The 19,796-nt window shown below is 32.5% G+C and overlaps 2 protein-coding genes across 4 annotated transcripts; both read left to right on the plus strand.

The window, feature by feature from the left end:
• The first annotated feature begins 82 nt into the window (after positions 1-82).
• Positions 83-9,761, plus strand: LOC123671990 (cip1-interacting zinc finger protein). 3 transcript variants are annotated; one of them, XM_045605921.1, is made up of 10 exons: positions 83-239; positions 443-472; positions 574-781; positions 842-895; positions 1,169-1,488; positions 3,803-4,129; positions 4,188-4,416; positions 4,665-5,025; positions 8,962-9,181; positions 9,435-9,761. In XM_045605921.1, exons 2-10 carry the CDS (start codon positions 453-455, stop codon positions 9,532-9,534), a joined length of 1,839 nt encoding a protein of 612 aa, XP_045461877.1. In that variant the 5' UTR covers positions 83-239; positions 443-452; the 3' UTR covers positions 9,535-9,761. The 3 variants fall into 3 exon arrangements, with proteins under 3 accessions (XP_045461877.1, XP_045461878.1, XP_045461879.1); XM_045605922.1 differs by lacking the exon at positions 443-472; XM_045605923.1 differs by lacking the exons at positions 83-239; positions 443-472; positions 1,169-1,488.
• A 947-nt stretch (positions 9,762-10,708) lies between these two features.
• LOC123671991 (gamma-glutamylcyclotransferase-like) lies at positions 10,709-11,812 on the plus strand. Its single transcript, XM_045605924.1, has 3 exons — positions 10,709-11,123; positions 11,182-11,315; positions 11,372-11,812. Exons 1-3 carry the CDS (start codon positions 11,019-11,021, stop codon positions 11,664-11,666), a joined length of 534 nt encoding a protein of 177 aa, XP_045461880.1. The 5' UTR covers positions 10,709-11,018; the 3' UTR covers positions 11,667-11,812.
• Positions 11,813-19,796: the final 7,984 nt, after the last annotated feature.

Raw genomic sequence — 19,796 nt, forward strand, 5'->3', positions numbered from 1 at the left:
GCTATCGTTTTAAAGAATACCAAATATTTTATGTTCATCTGAAAAACATCTTGCGCACGCATGATCCAATTTCCGCTTCGAGGGAATCAATTGATTTCTGGAAATATTCTGTGGTTAACGCTTTAGTGCTTGTGTTGGTGACGCCATTCTGGATTTTGGATTTTCATTCGAATTATCTGTTGAAAGCAATATTAAGTTATAGGAGAAATTCATTTGTAATTATTACATCGATTACTAAGGTAAATATTTCATATATTCTATCATCACATATTGAAAACTGTCGGTTTTTTATCTTTCCCTACATACGCCATTGCTGATCTTTGAATTCTATAATATTTTAAGTTATAACATTCAGATCGATTTTTAGTGTATATTGTTCAAATCATATCTAAGGGTTCAGTAATTTCAATGCAATGAATATTGAAATGCATTTTCATTGCAGCTCGCTGCAAATGAGCTACTACAGGCCTAGGTAAGGTAGCAAGATTTCTGATTTGGATAAGAGATAAGATTTTAATATTAATAAATTATCCTTCTATAATATGTTTCATTAAAGACATTGGTATACTTAAGTTTCAGCCAAACTATAGCTATGTCTCGAGGAAGGGGTGGTTATTCACCTAGAGGCTCCTCTTACAGAGGGAATAGTAGAGGTCATAGGGGTAGTTATAACTCTTCACGGGGATTTTCTTCATTCGATTCCCGCTCCAAATATTCGTCCTCTGACAGATATCCGAGTCGTGGCAGCAAGTTTGATGATTATAGAAAGCCATTCCGAACTGTAAGTTTATAATAATATTTCAACTCTATATAATTATTTATATTTAATTACAAATTATAGGAATCCTATTCATCAAGGGACAGATCACCTGAGAGAAAGAAGCCGAGAGTGGAGGTATGAGATTTTTATTTTTATAAATTTTTTAACAGGTTATCTTTATTCGGAAATCTATCTACTATTGGATGAAATAACGTTCTCTTCTCATCGAGATCTTGGAGAATGAAGGCATTAAAAGAATTATGGTAAATGATTGTATATAAGTACAACAGAGTTGAAAATTATTTGATAAAATATGCAATTACATTTAGGACCTTGAGGATTAAATATTGGGGTTCTAATTTGAAAAAGTGAATATTTTAAATTCTTCTTACATCAATGTTTGTCCAGGGATATAGCTCTCGTCATGACAGTTCCTATTCAAGTTCAGGAGGACGCTACGAATCCAGTTTCACAGACCGTAGAAGTTACTCAGGAGATAGATCAATGTCATATCCATCAAGAAAAGAAGAATTTCGAAAACCTTCTGGTCCCCCCCGGGGAAGTTATAGAGGTAGAGGCAATTCAAGGGGCTCAAGAATATTGAGACCTAGAGAGCGAATGCCTCTTAGAAGGAGATTGATTGAGAGTTCATATGGTATTCGAAAACGAATGATTTCTTCTAGAGCGAATGACTACAACAGAAGACTAAAAATTTCAAAGCTGAGGAGGTAATAATAATAAAAACATACCTTTAATAATGATAATGTACTATTTCCATATAATTGTTTTGTCAATATTATACCAACTGATCAAAGACTGTTTCAAAAGGATGGATTGATGTTGAGGATATTTCTCCTTTATAAGTTATAACAAATTATGAGCTTCTGCAGAAGAAAAAGCAGATTTGATTGTATCCATTTTATCATAATTCCTAATCTTGACCAACTTCAACATCCAAATGCACAAGTATGATATAATATACTTAAAAATTGGACAAAGATAGATGTCGATATAGTCTGAATTTATCGAAAGAATCCAGAAACTAAAGAAGGGACAAATAAAGAGTACTAAAAGTGGATAATAGTAAAGTTGGATTTTAAAACATTTGATTTCCTTTCACACAGACTAGTGTTGACAATGAATGCCAAATTTTCCTTAAATTGAAATTATATAGTATAAAGAACAGAAAACTTATGGTAGAACAAAAAGAGTAATAAACGGACTAATACAAGAATGTGTCATGATGTCTTGAGCACTACCAGTTTCTTTGGATGCCACCCAGAATTATTGAAACTTGCCATCATCTTTTGAATTATATGTTTTATTGGTATATTTCCTTTTTGTTCTTGAATTTTATTGTGAGAGATGAACTATATGTATATATATTTTTTGTATTTGACAAACACCCATTTACTTTTTAGTAGGTTGATAAACAAAATATATTGATCTGTTTTGAAACGAAAGTACTTATGTTTTTCGTGAAAACAAGCTTTCAACATGAAGAATCGAATACTTAATATTTTATAAATGCATTTTTTCGTCGTAGTGTTATTTGAACATCAATTTCGGTTTGATTTTTCGACGTCAAACAAGACATAAATCAATTTTTCTCTTCATCCACAAGACTTTTTAAATATTGCATAGACTTACTAAATCAATTTCAATCGGAAGTATATTTTTGTAAAACCAAACTTTAACATGAATAATTTCAAACTTCATGGCACTCTATCGATTCCATATATTAAATACATTTTTCGTCTCCGTGTTACTTGAACATCAACTTTAATTTGATTTCGAGCGTCAAACGAGACATAAATCAATTTTTCTCTTTATCCACAAGACTTTGCAAACATTGCATAGTCTTACTAAAAACCGAATACATTGATCTATATTAAAAGGAAGTATGTTATCGAAAAACCCATCTTTAAACATGAACAATTGCATACTTCATGGAGCTCTATCAATTCCGTATTATAAATACATATTTCGTCTCTGTGTTACTTGAACATCAACTCAATTTGATTTCAAGCTTCGAACGAGTAAAAAATCAATTCTTCTTTTTATCCACTACACATTCCAAACATTGCATATTCTTACTAAAAACCACAGCTTCAATTTGATTTTGGGTGTCGAGAGAAAATTCAATTGTTTTCTTTCACCATATTACTTTTCGAACACCGCAAATATCTGAAAACATTTGGTTAATTTTTTTAACGAAAGTGGAATAATTTTTTCTTATAATATATAGAAATTTGTTTATTTTTTTTTCATTATAAGAAAAATTATTATTGATTTTGTCAATAGAAACAAAAAAAAGCTTTGAAAAATTGCTAACAAATCCAATATCTAAATGAATCCAAAGATTGACTTATGTTTATTAAGAATGACTCATGTGTATCACCAAACATTTCAAAATCTAAAGCATTGATTTATTTGGAAAAGCCTTTTTATTTTCGCCTCTAATATTATTTTCAAGTTTACATATATCCACATCTCTTGCAGTGTTTTTGTTGTATTTTGGGCACCACACAATAACTTTGATGAACTTGGTACAAATAATGTATTTGTTCGATCTATAGTTTTTCGTGAAAATTGAAAAATCGCGATTAAATAATTTGGATATAGATTACTTACTTTTTGCTATGACTATATTATCTTGCTTCGGAACTTCCCTGTTCGCAGTACAGTTGTATCTTTCCATTTTTGAAGATATCAGAAATATGAACATAACAATATTTGTAGAAGATTATTATTCCTTGTGTATTTTATTCGTTCCCAAATAGTATGTGCATTGATTACTGTCTCTCTACTACCCAATTTCTAGAAAATCTGATTTTGGGCGTATAAGAGGCAGAAATAGTATTCCCACAAATCCCTAGGGCCAAGTAATAATTGCATGGACCTGCTATGAGTGGGATACAATCAAATAATAACGAAAAATTGATGTTGCCGATAGTGAAAATGATTTTTTGATTAGTCTCTTGCAAAAAATTCAAGAACTTTTTCACCTCAATATTTAATTCTACAATATCTTAAATTTAGCGCCATTGCCGCTCGTCATGCCAACAAAAGTGATGCTGATGAAGGGTCTGATGATGAAGAAAATGAAAAGAAGGATTCAGATAAGGAAGAAAGTGATGATGGTAATGACAAGAAATCCGTGAAAAAAGAAGATACTGATGATAAGGATCTTGGTGAAGATCGTCCCAAAAAATCTTTCATCAAACTAGTTTGCCCTCATTGTAATGTAAGATGTATTACATTCCGTAAATATGAAATTCATCTCAATGACAGAAATCACTTGATCACTATGAGGAGAGTGGTATTCAAACAGAAAGCCATTTTGATGCAAATGAGGCAGTCTCAAAGGTACGGTATATCAATTTTATTTAGTGCGAAATTATTAATTGAAAATGGTTGTTATCAGGATTGCGCAAAACGAGTTAGAGAAGACTTCAGGTGAGGATTTGACAGCCAGAACGAACTATTGTCCAGTTTGTCAATTGAATTATAAACAGAAGAAAGCAGTTCATCAGGCTTCTGACGCACATAAAAATATGAAAAAGTTTGTGATGCCTTTTTGCAAGATATGTAGCATTACCTTCAAGAATCGAATGGGATATGAAAGCCATTGTTGCTCCATTGAGCATCTTAAGGTAATTATTTTGTTCTTCTGCCCTTTGAAAATAAAGTGCTATGCCTCTGTGTTACTTGAACATCTTAGTCGATTTGAGTTCGAGCGTCGAAAGAGGCAAATATAAATATTCCATCAACCACAAGATTTGCTTTTATCATAAAAGAATCTTACTAAGTGTGGAATACATTGACATTTGTTATTGCTTAAAGATGAAACATAATAACTAATAAAGAAAAAAGGTATTGAAAATAGAAATTTATTTAATAGAGAAAGCAAAGAATGGAAAACGAGGCATCAGAAGATTCAAATGAAGATGCTGATTTAGAAAATTTCACAACCATTGATTCTGTTGGAGATGTAGATGAAGAAGAGCATGAGAAAAAAGAAGAACCCAAGGAAATTCTCAATGTTGGAATTGAAAATATACAAAAAGTTGAAGCTTACTACTGTGAACTCTGCAAAATTTATCTTCCTAAAGTTGAGGAATCTGAATGGCCCAAGGCTTTAGCAAAACATTGTAAATTACTTGGCCACATGAAGCGATATGTTCAATATAAAGAAGATAAAGAATTGGAAGAACGTGCAAAAAAATTACAAAAAAAGGAAACTGCTGAAAAGGAAGAGAAAGGTAATTATAATGTTTATAACTGTTTTAGAAGAAAGGTATTTGTAGTAAATTTATTTAGTTCTCATATACCCACCATCAGCAAGTGAATATTCTTTACTATTAAAAAGAGAAACAATCACTTATTAAAAAAACTAATATTGGTTTATTGAACTGAATTATTTCAGGGCAAAAATTTAAATGCTCTTTGGAATGTTTAAAGTCCTGAAATCAAATCAAATAATATTCCTCTGATTACTTCTATTGATTCCATATATAAAATTTTTTTTACTCTTGTCTCTGTGTTATTTGAACATCAACTTCAATTTGATTTCGAGTGTCTAACGAGACATAAATCAATTTTCTCTTTATCCACAAGATTTTTCATACATTGAATAGTCTTACTAAGAACCGAATACATTGATCTGTTTCAAACAGAATGTTTGTGTCAAACCGAACTCTAAAATTGCTTACTATATGGCGGTCTATCGATTCTATATTATTAATATATTCTTTCGTCTCTGTGTTACTTGAACATCAACTTCAATTTGATTTTGAGCGTCTAACGAGACATAAATCAATTTTCTCTTTATCCACAAGATTTTTCAGACATTGAATAGTCTTACTAAGAACCGAATACATTGATCTGTTTCAAACAGAATGTTTGTGTCAAACCGAACTCTAAAATTGCTTACTATATGGCGGTCTATCGATTCTATATTATAAATATATTCTTTCGTCTCTGTGTTACTTGAACATCAACTTCAATTTGATTTCGAGCGTCTAACGAGACATAAATCAATTTTCTCTTTATCCACAAGATTTTTCAGACATTGAATAGTCTTACTAAGAACCGAATACATTGATCTGTTTCAAACAGAATGTTTGTGTCAAACCAAACTTTAAACAATTGCTTACTATATGGCGGTCTATCGATTCTATATTATTAATATATTCTTTCGTCTCTGTGTTACTTGAACATCAACTTCAATTTGATTTCGAGCGTCTAACGAGACATAAATCAATTTTCTCTTTATCCACAAGATTTTTCAGACATTGAATAGTCTTACTAAGAACCGAATACATTGATCTGTTTCAAACAGAATGTTTGTGTCAAACCAAACTTTAAACAATTGCTTACTATATGGCGGTCTATCGATTCTATATTATTAATATATTCTTTCATCTCTGTGTTACTTGAACATCAACTTCAATTTGATTTCGAGCGTCTAACGAGACATAAATCAATTTTCTCTTTATCCACAAGATTTTTCATACATTGAATAGTCTTACTAAGAACCGAATACATTGATCTGTTTCAAACAGAATGTTTGTGTCAAACCGAACTCTAAAATTGCTTACTATATGGCGGTCTATCGATTCTATATTATTAATATATTCTTTCGTCTCTGTGTTACTTGAACATCAACTTCAATTTGATTTTGAGCGTCTAACGAGACATAAATCAATTTTCTCTTTATCCACAAGATTTTTCAGACATTGAATAGTCTTACTAAGAACCGAATACATTGATCTGTTTCAAACAGAATGTTTGTGTCAAACCGAACTCTAAAATTGCTTACTATATGGCGGTCTATCGATTCTATATTATAAATATATTCTTTCGTCTCTGTGTTACTTGAACATCAACTTCAATTTGATTTTGAGCGTCTAACGAGACATAAATCAATTTTCTCTTTATGCACAAGATTTTTCAGACATTGAATAGTCTTACTAAGAACCGAATACATTGATCTGTTTCAAACAGAATGTTTGTGTCAAACCGAACTCTAAAATTGCTTACTATATGGCGGTCTATCGATTCTATATTATAAATATATTCTTTCGTCTCTGTGTTACTTGAACATCAACTTCAATTTGATTTCGAGCGTCTAACGAGACATAAATCAATTTTCTCTTTATCCACAAGATTTTTCAGACATTGAATAGTCTTACTAAGAACCGAATACATTGATCTGTTTCAAACAGAATGTTTGTGTCAAACCAAACTTTAAACAATTGCTTACTATATGGCGGTCTATCGATTCTATATTATAAATATATTCTTTCGTCTCTGTGTTACTTGAACATCAACTTCAATTTGATTTCGAGCGTCTAACGAGACATAAATCAATTTTCTCTTTATCCACAAGATTTTTCAGACATTGAATAGTCTTACTAAGAACCGAATACAATCTGTTTCAAACAGAATGTTTGTGTCAAACCAAACTTTAAACAATTGCTTACTATATGGCGGTCTATCGATTCTATATTATTAATATATTCTTTCGTCTCTGTGTTACTTGAACATCAACTTCAATTTGATTTCGAGCGTCTAACGAGACATACATCAATTTTCTCTTCATCCACAAGATTTTTCATACATTGAATAGTCTTACTAAGAACCGAATACATTGATCTGTTTCAAACAGAATGTTTGTGTCAAACCAAACTTTAAACAATTGCTTACTATATGGCGTTCTATCGATTCTATATTATAAATATATTCTTTCGTCTCTGTGTTACTTGAACATCAACTTCAATTTGATTTCGAGCGTCTAACGAGACATAAATCAATTTTCTCTTTATCCACAAGATTTTTCAGACATTGAATAGTCTTACTAAGAACCGAATACATTGATCTGTTTCAAACAGAATGTTTGTGTCAAACCAAACTTTAAACAATTGCTTACTATATGGCGGTCTATCGATTCTATATTATTAATATATTCTTTCGTCTCTGTGTTACTTGAACATCAACTTCAATTTGATTTCGAGCGTCTAACGAGACATAAATCAATTTTCTCTTTATCCACAAGATTTTTCATACATTGAATAGTCTTACTAAGAACCGAATACATTGATCTGTTTCAAACAGAATGTTTGTGTCAAACCGAACTCTAAAATTGCTTACTATATGGCGGTCTATCGATTCTATATTATAAATATATTCTTTCGTCTCTGTGTTACTTGAACATCAACTTCAATTTGATTTCGAGCGTCTAACGAGACATAAATCAATTTTCTCTTTATCCACAAGATTTTTCAGACATTGAATAGTCTTACTAAGAACCGAATACAATCTGTTTCAAACAGAATGTTTGTGTCAAACCAAACTTTAAACAATTGCTTACTATATGGCGGTCTATCGATTCTATATTATTAATATATTCTTTCGTCTCTGTGTTACTTGAACATCAACTTCAATTTGATTTTGAGCGTCTAACGAGACATAAATCAATTTTCTCTTTATCCACAAGATTTTTCAGACATTGAATAGTCTTACTAAGAACCGAATACATTGATCTGTTTCAAACAGAATGTTTGTGTCAAACCGAACTCTAAAATTGCTTACTATATGGCGGTCTATCGATTCTATATTATAAATATATTCTTTCGTCTCTGTGTTACTTGAACATCAACTTCAATTTGATTTCGAGCGTCTAACGAGACATAAATCAATTTTCTCTTTATCCACAAGATTTTTCAGACATTGAATAGTCTTACTAAGAACCGAATACATTGATCTGTTTCAAACAGAATGTTTGTGTCAAACCAAACTTTAAACAATTGCTTACTATATGGCGGTCTATCGATTCTATATTATTAATATATTCTTTCGTCTCTGTGTTACTTGAACATCAACTTCAATTTGATTTCGAGCGTCTAACGAGACATACATCAATTTTCTCTTCATCCACAAGATTTTTCATACATTGAATAGTCTTACTAAGAACCGAATACATTGATCTGTTTTTAACAGAAGTATGTTTTTGCTAAACAAAACTTTAAACATCTGGCAGTAAATGTGATACTACTATGATGAGGATAGGCAGTTTTTTGTTTATAGTTTCCCTTGGAAAAGAAAAATGTATGACTAGTAAAAGATATTACTTAATTCAATACTATTAACTTTATAACATTTGAAAAACCTCTAATTTATATATTTATTGATTTCAGCAAAAAAGGCAAAAGATGAAGATCAAATGAAGGATGATAACAAAACTGTCAAAATAGAAAAGCAGGATTCTGATGCACATAATAAATCGATTGACGAAGACGAAAATAAAGATGACAAGATGTGGGCTGATGTAGATAAGGATCTGGGAGATATATTAGCTGATGCTGAAGACGACGATGAAGAAGAATCAAATTTGAAAACAAAAGAAAGATATGATAGGTAGGTTTATTACAAAATCGTCAAAAAAAAAAATAGTACAAAATAGTCTATTTGACAAATTTTGCAAATCCTTCAAAGTTAGTCAGTGATATTTATTTATATTTATTTTTTTTTTAAGTGGAATCAATATATGATAATTGGGCAAGACAATATATATTTTATACTGTCAATTAGACTATTTATTTTGTGTTATGTTATAAATTGATTTGAATTGTTTGATTGTTATTTTATAATTTTTTCTTTTCAAATTAAGGTTTAAACTGAGTGAGAAAAACGGAGAAGAAAATGATAAAGATGAGAAAGATGTTGAAACCACATCAAATGGTCAGACCGAAGATGTTAAGGACAGTTAAGCGAGATGTTGGATGTAAAATAAATTCCCATTATTCTACCGCGGAACCACAATGAGAGTAATATTAGTTTAAAATATTGTAATCCCTTTTGTATGTATTTTGAGTTTTGTTATTGTGTGAATGAATCCTTTTAATAACAAGGATGTATGATTGAAAATTTGATGTTTGTTTATTTGCCATTTTTACTGTAGATGTGAATCTGAATAAAAGTTAGTTAGCTATACAAATTTTGGTTTATTATTTCACAACCATTGGAGTATTCTCGATTATATTAAAAAATATGCACTTTGAAGTAATTGCATTTTTTATTAATCTCAAATATATCATGTTTATATTTTCATTAAGAGATTGATGAAGAGTTGGTAAACTTTAACACTTGAATATCTGATTATTAACCAAATCAATGAGTTGGTAAGTAATTAAATTGTTGATTTTTATCAAAATAAGCAAGTGAGAAGTACATATCACATTTCTTTATAATAACTTCAAAAAATAAAATATTTTCTCCTTTGAAAGTTTGAATATATTGGAGAACAATATTTCACAGCCAAAGGATTAAGCTAGACTTTGGTGAAAATACAGCAAATTTTTGATAATGGTTTATTATTTGCATCCTCTTTCTACCTCCTTCCATGGGTGAAATGCTGATCAGTAATCTCCAGCAGTATAATTTATATAAAAATGTTTTTTGCTTTCTGAAATATTTCCAGTTCACAAAATAAATCTTCTATTTTTCAATGATGGTAACAAAATTTTCAATACGCCAAAAATAATTCCTGAAAAGTAATAAAGTAAATATTCCTATTTGAAATATCAAAATTAACTCAGAAATAAGAAAAACACTTAGCGTTTTTTACATGATCCCATTATTTTTCTTTGATTTTAATAAATTGGTGTCCCATGTATTACAGTAAAGTCAGAAGTGATATTTGTATAAAAGGTATATTAAATGTCAAGAACGGACAACGGTAAGTATGTTTTACCGATGGAAGTCGATAAATCCCAATACTATGATACTCAATAAATTCTGCAAAAACATTCGTTTCATTATTTAGCAACTGATTTCAATTCGATCTGAAGGGTATGTTCAATAATTGGGAAAACAAAAGTTCAAATGTAGAAACCATGGAATTTGTTCTTAAATGTATTCAACCCAGATATTTGGAACCTCAACATAGCCTGAAAATTTATGGCACATTTCGTTCGAGAGATACGGTATATATTGCGATCGGACAGATGAATTGATTTTTTTTTGGAATTCTTCATCAGTGAGTCTTATCCAATGATTTAAAATCTTTTTCGGCACAAAAAACGAAATTGAACAAATATTACGCAAAAATGCAAACAGAGATTACGGGAGAGGTTAATGTTAGTCCTCCAATCTCTCAGAACTGTCAAAACCAGTCGAAATCCATGAGATATATTGTAAACAATAGTTGGGAGAAATTTCAAGAATAAAATCATTTACATTTCCATGTGATATCATGAATGGAAAATTTTTGTATTTTGCTTATGGCAGCAACTTGTTGCAAAAAAGAATTCACATTAATAATCCCAGTGCAGTGAGAGCCGGAATTGGAAAATTAAAGGTTGGCCAGTCTAAACTTCAGCAATTGTAATAGCAATTTCAACTACACAAAATTTCAGGATTACACTCTGGATTTCAACACATATTCTAAAAGATGGAGAGGAGCCTCTGCAACTATTGTTGAAAAAAAGGGGGCTCATGTGTGGGGTGCCCTATGGACTTTGGACAATGAACATATGACTACGTTAGATGAGTATGTTATTAATGCTCATTTTGTGACTGAAAATGTATCATTTTTTACTCTTTAAGGCAAGAGGGGGTAAAACAAAATCTCTACAACCCTTTGACTGTAGAAGTAGAGTGCCCCGACGGGCAAACAAGAACCTGTAGAGTTTATCAGCAAACCAGCAATCCTAAAATTACAAACAACATTGAGGATATTCCAGATGAAAGGAAACCTTCATTTGTGTATTTGAAAACTATAATAGATGGGGCTCAAGAATCTGGATTACCACAGCAATATTTAGAATTTCTTTCGAAAATTCCTCATAATGGGTATAAAGGAATTGTTGACATAGGATTGGATTTACACATTGTAAATTGAATTACAGTGTTCAGTTCCAAATGAAATTGAAATCATTAAGTAGTTTTCACATACCTGATTGAAACAAATTACTTTGTTACTTTCTACCTGATTTACATAGTTCTTACTTTTTGTTTATGAAAATAAATCTAAAAATTGAAAACTTCCATCACATAACAATATATCTATTGAAGAATACTAAATTCATATAATTATCATACAAATGCTTTTTTATATTTTAATATAAAAGCATGACATTTTTAAGTTTCAACTCTGATGATATGTGATATGTAAAACATATCTGTACTATAATTCCAAATAATCAATTTTGGATTTCTTTGATTCACTCCCAATGAATATCACTTTATGTTTTTTAAAAACACGACTTGGTTCTTTCAAATATTCAAAAATGAGCAGCTTTGTTTTTGTTCTTTTCAAACCTGACGCTTTAATCAATATATGAACCAATTTAAAACTTCGCGCCAAGAATTGATAATATAGTATTTCGCATTACCTACAGATACGAATTAAATCCATAGTCATATTATTCTATGTCTAAGAATATATCTTCTAGAGATATATTATGTGAATTCAAATTTTCCAAAACAGATTACATTACTTTGATATCCATTTGTGGTAATATTTACTTTGGGTTTATAATATACGCCGGTCATAAGTACGAAATCGTATACCGTGAAAATCTTATCAGTTGATGTCACAGAAGATCTATAATGGTCCCTGATTGGTCACGTTTATTTCAAATCGGTGTAACCTGTCCAATGAGATATGTGTATGATGTATTTGTGGTTGCATATACCCCTAGAAACATATTGGACCATAGAGTATTGATACTACTTGTATGGAAATCAATAACTATCTAATAATATAGCAAAGAAATTACACGCGTAAAGATGTTTTATTTTTTGTATGAAAACGGCGCCTCATATGAAAAAAGGCAAAATAGATTTGTCACAAATTGAACAAGGAATTAAAAAATGATTTTTATTTTGAAATATCCCAGTCGCGTACCATTTTTCCTTTTAATAAATTAAACTTCATATCTCGGAATACGAAGCATTTACGAACTGAAGTTATATGGCAACATGTCATTAATTTTTCATTATAATCGCCCCCTGAAGTTTGTCGCATATTCATTAACACCCTGTATATGTTTGTCCAGTTTATGATGAAACGCACTGTATATAATAAGTATAGATTTTTGATTCAATGTAGGTACTTAATTCAGTTTTCTGAAGTAAAAATTTCCTGGTCTGTTTATATGTCAAGAAAACAGAATTACCTATAAGTTATACTCTCAATATAATGTCATCTATACTTTTCTGAAAAAATTATATTAAAATGCATATTTGAATGATTAGATTTTTTTCTTTCGATTAATGCCACATTACCTACTACATTTAACATTAAAATTTTTCTAATAATTTTTGAACCAATTTTTATTGAATTCACAAGTGTACAAAAATGTATAGTGAAATTCTCGTCTTCAACTTAGCAGAGTTAAACAAAGTTCAGTTTTATGTGGAAATCATGCAGGTATCATTTATTTCATAAATTGTAATATATCCAGAAAAATAACTAAGTATATTTTAATCATTTAGCGTTTTCTGCGTTTTTCGAATCCGAAATAACGTTCTTTGATTTTTGAAGCCGGCCAGATTCGAGGATTTCTTGTTTCCTTTTTTCTTTATTCTCGAATAGTTGATGGTGAACAAATTTATTTTCTCTGACTATCCTTTTTATTGGTTGCGACAATTCTGTCAGTTTTTCTTCAAGATCCGAGTCTAAAGGCTCAGGAGGTTTCAGCTCGATTGGTTGAAAAGGTTTTGGAGTGAATTTCTCCACTCTATATCTTGGTATCGCTAATTTGTGTATTCTCCAACTGTTGCACCTCAGTTTCTTCAGAATTTTACGTTTACGTTTTTCTTCAGCAGTCATTTTATCTGATCCTTTTTTCCCCTTCATTGAATCACTTTGTCCAGAGTAAACACTGTTTTGTTCTTCCACAAGTACCATTTCAAGAAATGAATAGACACATTAATTTTGACAGATATCAAATAATGTTGAAAATAAAAATTTCGAAAATACATTGACGTAAAGTCAATAGCTTTTGAGTTTTTCTTCTTATTCATAATTATCTGTTATTTTCAATTTGTACATACCTACATCATTTTAATATTTCGAAAACTTCCTACTCGAGATTCGAGTTTTTGTAGCTTTGATGGGAGAGATGATTTCTTGGAAAAAACTTTTTTATTCATAATCAGATTTCTCATTGAATTCTACATTGCTGCAAAGTATCATTTGCATATTTTTACCAGAAAAAGTCGGTGTCTTCCTCGAATGTTTATAGTTTTGAATATTCCATTTTTCGAATTAAATATTAGAAATCTAGGAAAAACGGCGAAATATCTTCAACACAGCCTGAGTCCAAAGGCTTATATCCTCGAAAATAATAAAACAAAATCTGTCTGCCTGAAAAAAATCGAAATATTTTGAAGGGGTTGAGTTATTAAATATACCTATTGCATCAAAAAGACAGGAAATACACAATTACTACAACAATAAAAGAATCAGTTATCATTCGCGATTATTATCGAATTAAGAACGTCACAACATAACCTCTGATATCTTTTCATCATATACGCAACCCACCCTCTGATAAAGGGGGTGGAATTGTCAAACTCCTAAAGTAATTTCAATGATTGTCATCAGCGTAGATCTAAAGCAGGGTAGGAAGGGAAAAATTCATGCATTTGATTTTTATGGAGGAAATATAAGAACTACATCATTACAAAAATTGAAGGAGACGCGCTTCGACAATGCAATCAAATTGTTAAAATTCACTATAAAAATGGTGAAAATTTTGCAGTCAAAGTTCGCCAAAAAAAAGCAGTTTTGGGTCGTCGGGAAGCTTTTTATCGGCCGGCTGTAGTGAAACTGGTGGAAAAAATTGTGCTGCTGGAACAATTTGGGGATGTGAAGTATCGAAACCGTGTGCGTCACTCAAGAAAAACTGAGAATGCTTGCTTTATAGTGTTGACGAAAACCCAGGTTTGTCGATCTTGTGAATAAGGCATTCCACAATCCACCTTACACCTTATTTTGCATAAAAACGTAGGCTCAACTCAAGACGGTCGATTACAAGCAACGTCGTATCTTCGCTGATTGGGTCCTTGAAGTGTATCAAAATGATGAGGATTCTAGTCGAAACATCATCTTTAGTATGGGGTAGGACTTCCCATTTCAACGTTTTCAAGTGGTCATGGTGTCAAGCATTGTCATGCCGTAAAATCACTGTATCATGTCTCTCGTTGTATTGCGGCCGTTTGTCTTTCAATGCTCAGCTCAAACGCATTAATTGCATTCGATAACGATCGCCTGTGATGGTTTCAGTCAGTTTTAACAACTCATAATACACTACGCCGAGCTGGTCCCACCAAATACTGAGCATGATCTTGAAACCGTCAATATTCGGTTTCACCGTCGACATGGAAGCATGGCCGGGATATCCCCATGATTTTCCGTGCATGGGATTAACGTAATGAACCCATTTTCATCTCCTGTCACAATGCAATGCAGAAATCCCTTCCATCTTTGCCTTCCAAGCAGCTGCTCACAAGCAAACAAACGCCGTTCAACATCTCTCGGCTTCAAGTCGTACGGCACCCAATTTCCTTGTTTCTGAATCATTCCCATGACTTTCAGGCATTTTGAAATGGCTTGTTGCGCCACTCCCAATTATCCTGCCAATTCTTGTTGCGTTTGACACGAGTCTTGATGAAGTAATGCCTACAATTCTGCATATTCGAAAACCTTCGCTCTTCCACCGCCATGCTGGCCTTCGCCATCAAAGTCACTGTTCTTGAATCGTTGAAACACCTCTTGGCACGTTCTTTTACAAATAGCGGCCTCACCATAGGCATTTGGGAGCATTCGATGAGCCTCAGCCGCAGATTTCTTCATATTAAAGCAGAAAATTAAAACCTCCCGCAAATGACAATTTGGTTCTTAAGCTGACATGTTCAATCGAGAATAACTTCATGATGATGACACAAATCGACTAATATTTCGATGACGTTATGTTTGTATGGCATCTACGATCTATTTACACTCACCTCTAACGTCATATATTGCAAAACGGCGGAAGCAAAGTTGTACATCGAATTTTTTTTCTCATTTTTATGGCGTGTATCTCTCCAAGGAAATGTCTAAGAGCTTTTGTTTACATGAAAGACCCCCTTTCATTTTCAACCAGGATTAACCCCCTAAAAACATTCGCACTTTGTTTCTAGAAAGAAAGAAATAATGAAACATTTTATAAAATTTCCCATGTTTTTTTTATCTCTAGTTTCCACCGGGGCTGGGCCCAACCCTGCACAATCAAAAGTGCACCCCCTCAGTCCATAGGCACTCCACGCCCTTGGGGGCGCAGATCCCGTGTGTATTATTAGGCATCAATTGATATGGTTATGTGATTATCGAAACGGTGGTCTCCCTTCTATAATTATGTTATTACGTATTTCGAAATGTTTTCATAGAAGACTTGTCAGGCACCGTGTAATCCGGGTTGTAATTCTATGGTGCCATACTGTACGTAACACAGTGGCGAGTTGCTGTTGAACGCTAATTCGATTTTGGTGTTTGTGTTTGCTAGAAACAGTTCAATAATGTCGTCTCATCAACAGAACCGTGCTTCTGATACTTCCATGTGGAATAAACAGTGTGTGGGTCTTATCTGAGTAGGCTATTTGATGGAATTTTCAAATACGTTACTAATCAAATGATACAGTGATGTTTGTTGAGCACCATAGAGTAATAAACATAGGTAGATGAAGTATAATAAATTTTTAAATGTCCCCAACATGGTTAGATTACGTTGTCGGATTGTGATATATTTTCAAATCCACAATTCTACTATGTATATCGTTATAAATGTATATTATATTGAATGAAATATATTTATTTGAGTGATTCCCGATTAAATATGAAAATTTGAATATTTGGAATACGATATTTTCCCTAATTGTCGAATTTATAATAAGCAGAATATTTATTATTTTCTGTATCTACCTGCTGAAATCCAAGGTTTGGCAAATTTTGCTCTCCTAGTATCATCGGTTTTTTCAATTCGTTTGGCGCGTTTGAAGTTCGTTTTCTGAATTTCTGATATATTCAGGTATTTATTTCAATATACTTTGAGTTAATATGAAACGTTGATTCACTATGGGATATAAGAAGTGCGTTCTTTGCAGGCGCGGATCCACGGGGGGGGAACTGGGGGAACGTTCCCCCCCCAAATGGCCCGGGCACCTCTTAAATTTTGCCGGCCCTCTTAGAATTTGACATACTAAGGCTCGAATAATTACAAGATCAGCAAAAATTTCACTTTCAATACATTTTGTGGAAAACCATGAACGGCAAAAAAATGACGTCCCAAAATGGCGGAGGTGTCTGGGGTCCACATTTTCAGTATTTTGAGTATCTAAAAGTTCCCCCCCCCAAAAGTGGGGCCTGGTTCTTTGTGGAGAAATTCGCGAATTGAGTGAAATATCGTATCACTGATATGATTTCATTTCCGAGCGCTTCATGCCAAATTTGATAGTTCATGTTGGGGACTAAATTTGCCAACTGAAAATGACATAGGTATGCTTCCTCTATCTATGTTTATTACTCTGAGTTGAGTACATAGGTAATTTTTGATTCGCATAAATGTTTCTCAATAAAATAAATTCGAAGAAGCAGTCAAAAGGCAATTTCATCCTATACATAGCGCTAGTTACGTCACTTGGATATGTGTAAAATTGAATGTTCTACAGTAGGTATTGGTATGTTATAAAGGGTGTTTTTTTTCGAGGTATATAACTTTAAGTTGGCATTACTGTTCAAGATGGCGACCGATTTAACAGCTGTCAAGTGATTTATTCTCAGTTTGGTTTGGCAATTCATCATGAATAGACTCACACCTGAACAACGCTTGCAAATAGTGCAATTTTATTTCGAAAATAATGGTTCTGTGCGGAATACGTATCGCGCACTACGTCCATTAGCGATGAAGCGCACTTCTGGTTGAATGGCTACGTCAACAAACAAAACTGCCGCATTTGGAGTGAAGCTAATCCTCAAGTGTATGTCGAAACACCGTTACATCCAGAAACCCTGACTGTTTGCTACGCTTTATAGGCTGGTGTATCTAATCATTGGTCCGTACTTCTTCAAAAACGATGATGGCCAGAACGTTACAGTCAATGGTGATCGGTATAGAGCCATGATTACTAACTTTTTCATTCCTGAATTGAACAACCATGATGTCCAGGAACTGTGGTTCCAACAAGACCGGGCAACATGTCACACAGCACGTGCCACAATCGATTTATTGAAAGACACGTTTGGTGACCGCCTAATTTCACGTTTTGGACCTGTGAATTGGCCTCCAAGATCTTGTGATTTAACACCGCGAGACTGCTTTCTGTGGGGCTATGTAAAGTCATTGATCTTAGCATTTTGTGGGTATTCTCAAATTGTTGTTTTGTGATGTTTTCTCGGTGACGACATGATCGTAATTCGACTGTTGTGTTCGAGGACACCTACGATGCAACAGCAATTTGAAAATTTTGAAAATTAATCAGCCTAAGGCCTAAAAACGAAATAATAATTGATATCATTGTAAAAATCAAACACATCAAAAGAAAAATCTTAAAATTATAATTGAATAAAAATTGACTGATTAAAGTAAGAGCTCGAAAAAAGCTTGATATCGAAAATTTTTATTGTCATCCCTTTTCAGGCTTCTTATGTGGATACCTGTAAATCAATAAATAAATTAACCACACCAAAAAAGCAGTGTTGGCTAGTGACAGTACCTATAAAATTATGAGGCACATCAGAAAAAATTATTATTATTGTAATGAATTCTACATATACAGGGTAGTCCAGATTTTAGTGCAATAACTTTGGCGTCGGATAGAACAACTCTTTTCATGAAAAATTCCTATAAACATATTCATATATCCTAATAAGCTTCGTTTTCGAGATCCTACAGGTTGTTAGAGTTTGAAGAAAAATTCTGTTTTTAGTTATATAACACTAGCATTATTACATTCATTGTTTTTATTTTTAGGTACCTATTGGAGTCTAGATAATGTACCTAGTGTTTCGAAATAAGTAACTAAGTGTTTTTTGCCAAAATTATTCAGTGGCGTAGATATAGGGGTGCGATGATCCTATCGAAAATCTACAACACTGTCTTTTTTTCAGGAAAGCTGTTGAAGTTCCAAAAAATTTTCGTTGTTCCTTTGTAGCCTTCACATAAGAATAATAATAAATTCAATATTTCTGATCGTACAGTACAATACAAAGGGGTTGTGAATTATTAACCACTTATTGAGTAAGTAGATTCAAATTTCCACAATATGCATTTTCAATGTTCCACCACAAAATTCACAAATCCATCATAAGTGTATACGTTTATGTATACCTAATCCGAGATATCTATTGCGTAGGTATCTTATTCAATATAAGGAAGATATGAAACAAATATTGTATGAGTGGGATACGAATCGGGGAGGGGGATCCAAAGGATAGTATAAAGAGAAGCCACGCCTACCACCTACGCCAATCGTTGAGAGGGAACAGCAGCGAAAGTGATTGATTCAAGTGGCTTGCTTGCTGTGACTGAAGTCTCGACAGTTCCCCCTGTTATTCAATTTTGTCATCACTTCTTCTGAGCTCAAAGCCGCCATCGTCTTGTGATTTGGAGAGATGTTTCGTAAGATTTACGAGTAGAAACTTTTTGATGCAACAGCCACTTTTATGAAGCTCCTAAACAGTCACCACCGATCCACGTGTCATTTCTTTGATGAAAAAATGGTTAGATTTGTTCTGAACACAAAAAACGACTGAAAAATTGGAATTGATTTAATCCATTTTTTTTTTCGGAAATTTCCGTTTTTTAACTATAATTTCTGAAATAACGTACTAATCGCCAAACTGCAAGCATTTTGTTGATCTACACAGTCGAATAAATCAATAAAATGTCAATTGTCCCATGAAGGAACTTTCAAGTTTTTTTCAATTTTCTAAGGGTTAGAAGAAGTATGGAAAGTTTTACAAAAATTTTTGGACAAAAAATTT

This window comes from Harmonia axyridis, chromosome 2 (genome assembly GCF_914767665.1).
Source record: "Harmonia axyridis chromosome 2, icHarAxyr1.1, whole genome shotgun sequence".
Lineage (NCBI taxonomy): Eukaryota > Metazoa > Arthropoda > Insecta > Coleoptera > Coccinellidae > Harmonia > Harmonia axyridis.

Excerpts from the sequence above, each read along its gene's own strand:
- LOC123671990 (XM_045605921.1), top strand. The coding sequence starts at position 453 with ATGAGCTACTACAGGCCTAG. Across the intron at positions 473-573 it reads ATGAGCTACTACAGGCCTAG|TTTCAGCCAAACTATAGCTA; the intron begins GTAAGGTAGCAA and ends GGTATACTTAAG. Across the intron at positions 5,026-8,961 it reads TGCTGAAAAGGAAGAGAAAG|CAAAAAAGGCAAAAGATGAA; the intron begins GTAATTATAATG and ends TATTGATTTCAG.
- LOC123671991 (XM_045605924.1), top strand. The coding sequence starts at position 11,019 with ATGAATGGAAAATTTTTGTATTTTGCTTATGGCAGCAACTTGTTGCAA. Across the intron at positions 11,124-11,181 it reads CCGGAATTGGAAAATTAAAG|GATTACACTCTGGATTTCAA; the intron begins GTTGGCCAGTCT and ends ACAAAATTTCAG. Across the intron at positions 11,316-11,371 it reads CATATGACTACGTTAGATGA|GCAAGAGGGGGTAAAACAAA; the intron begins GTATGTTATTAA and ends TTACTCTTTAAG.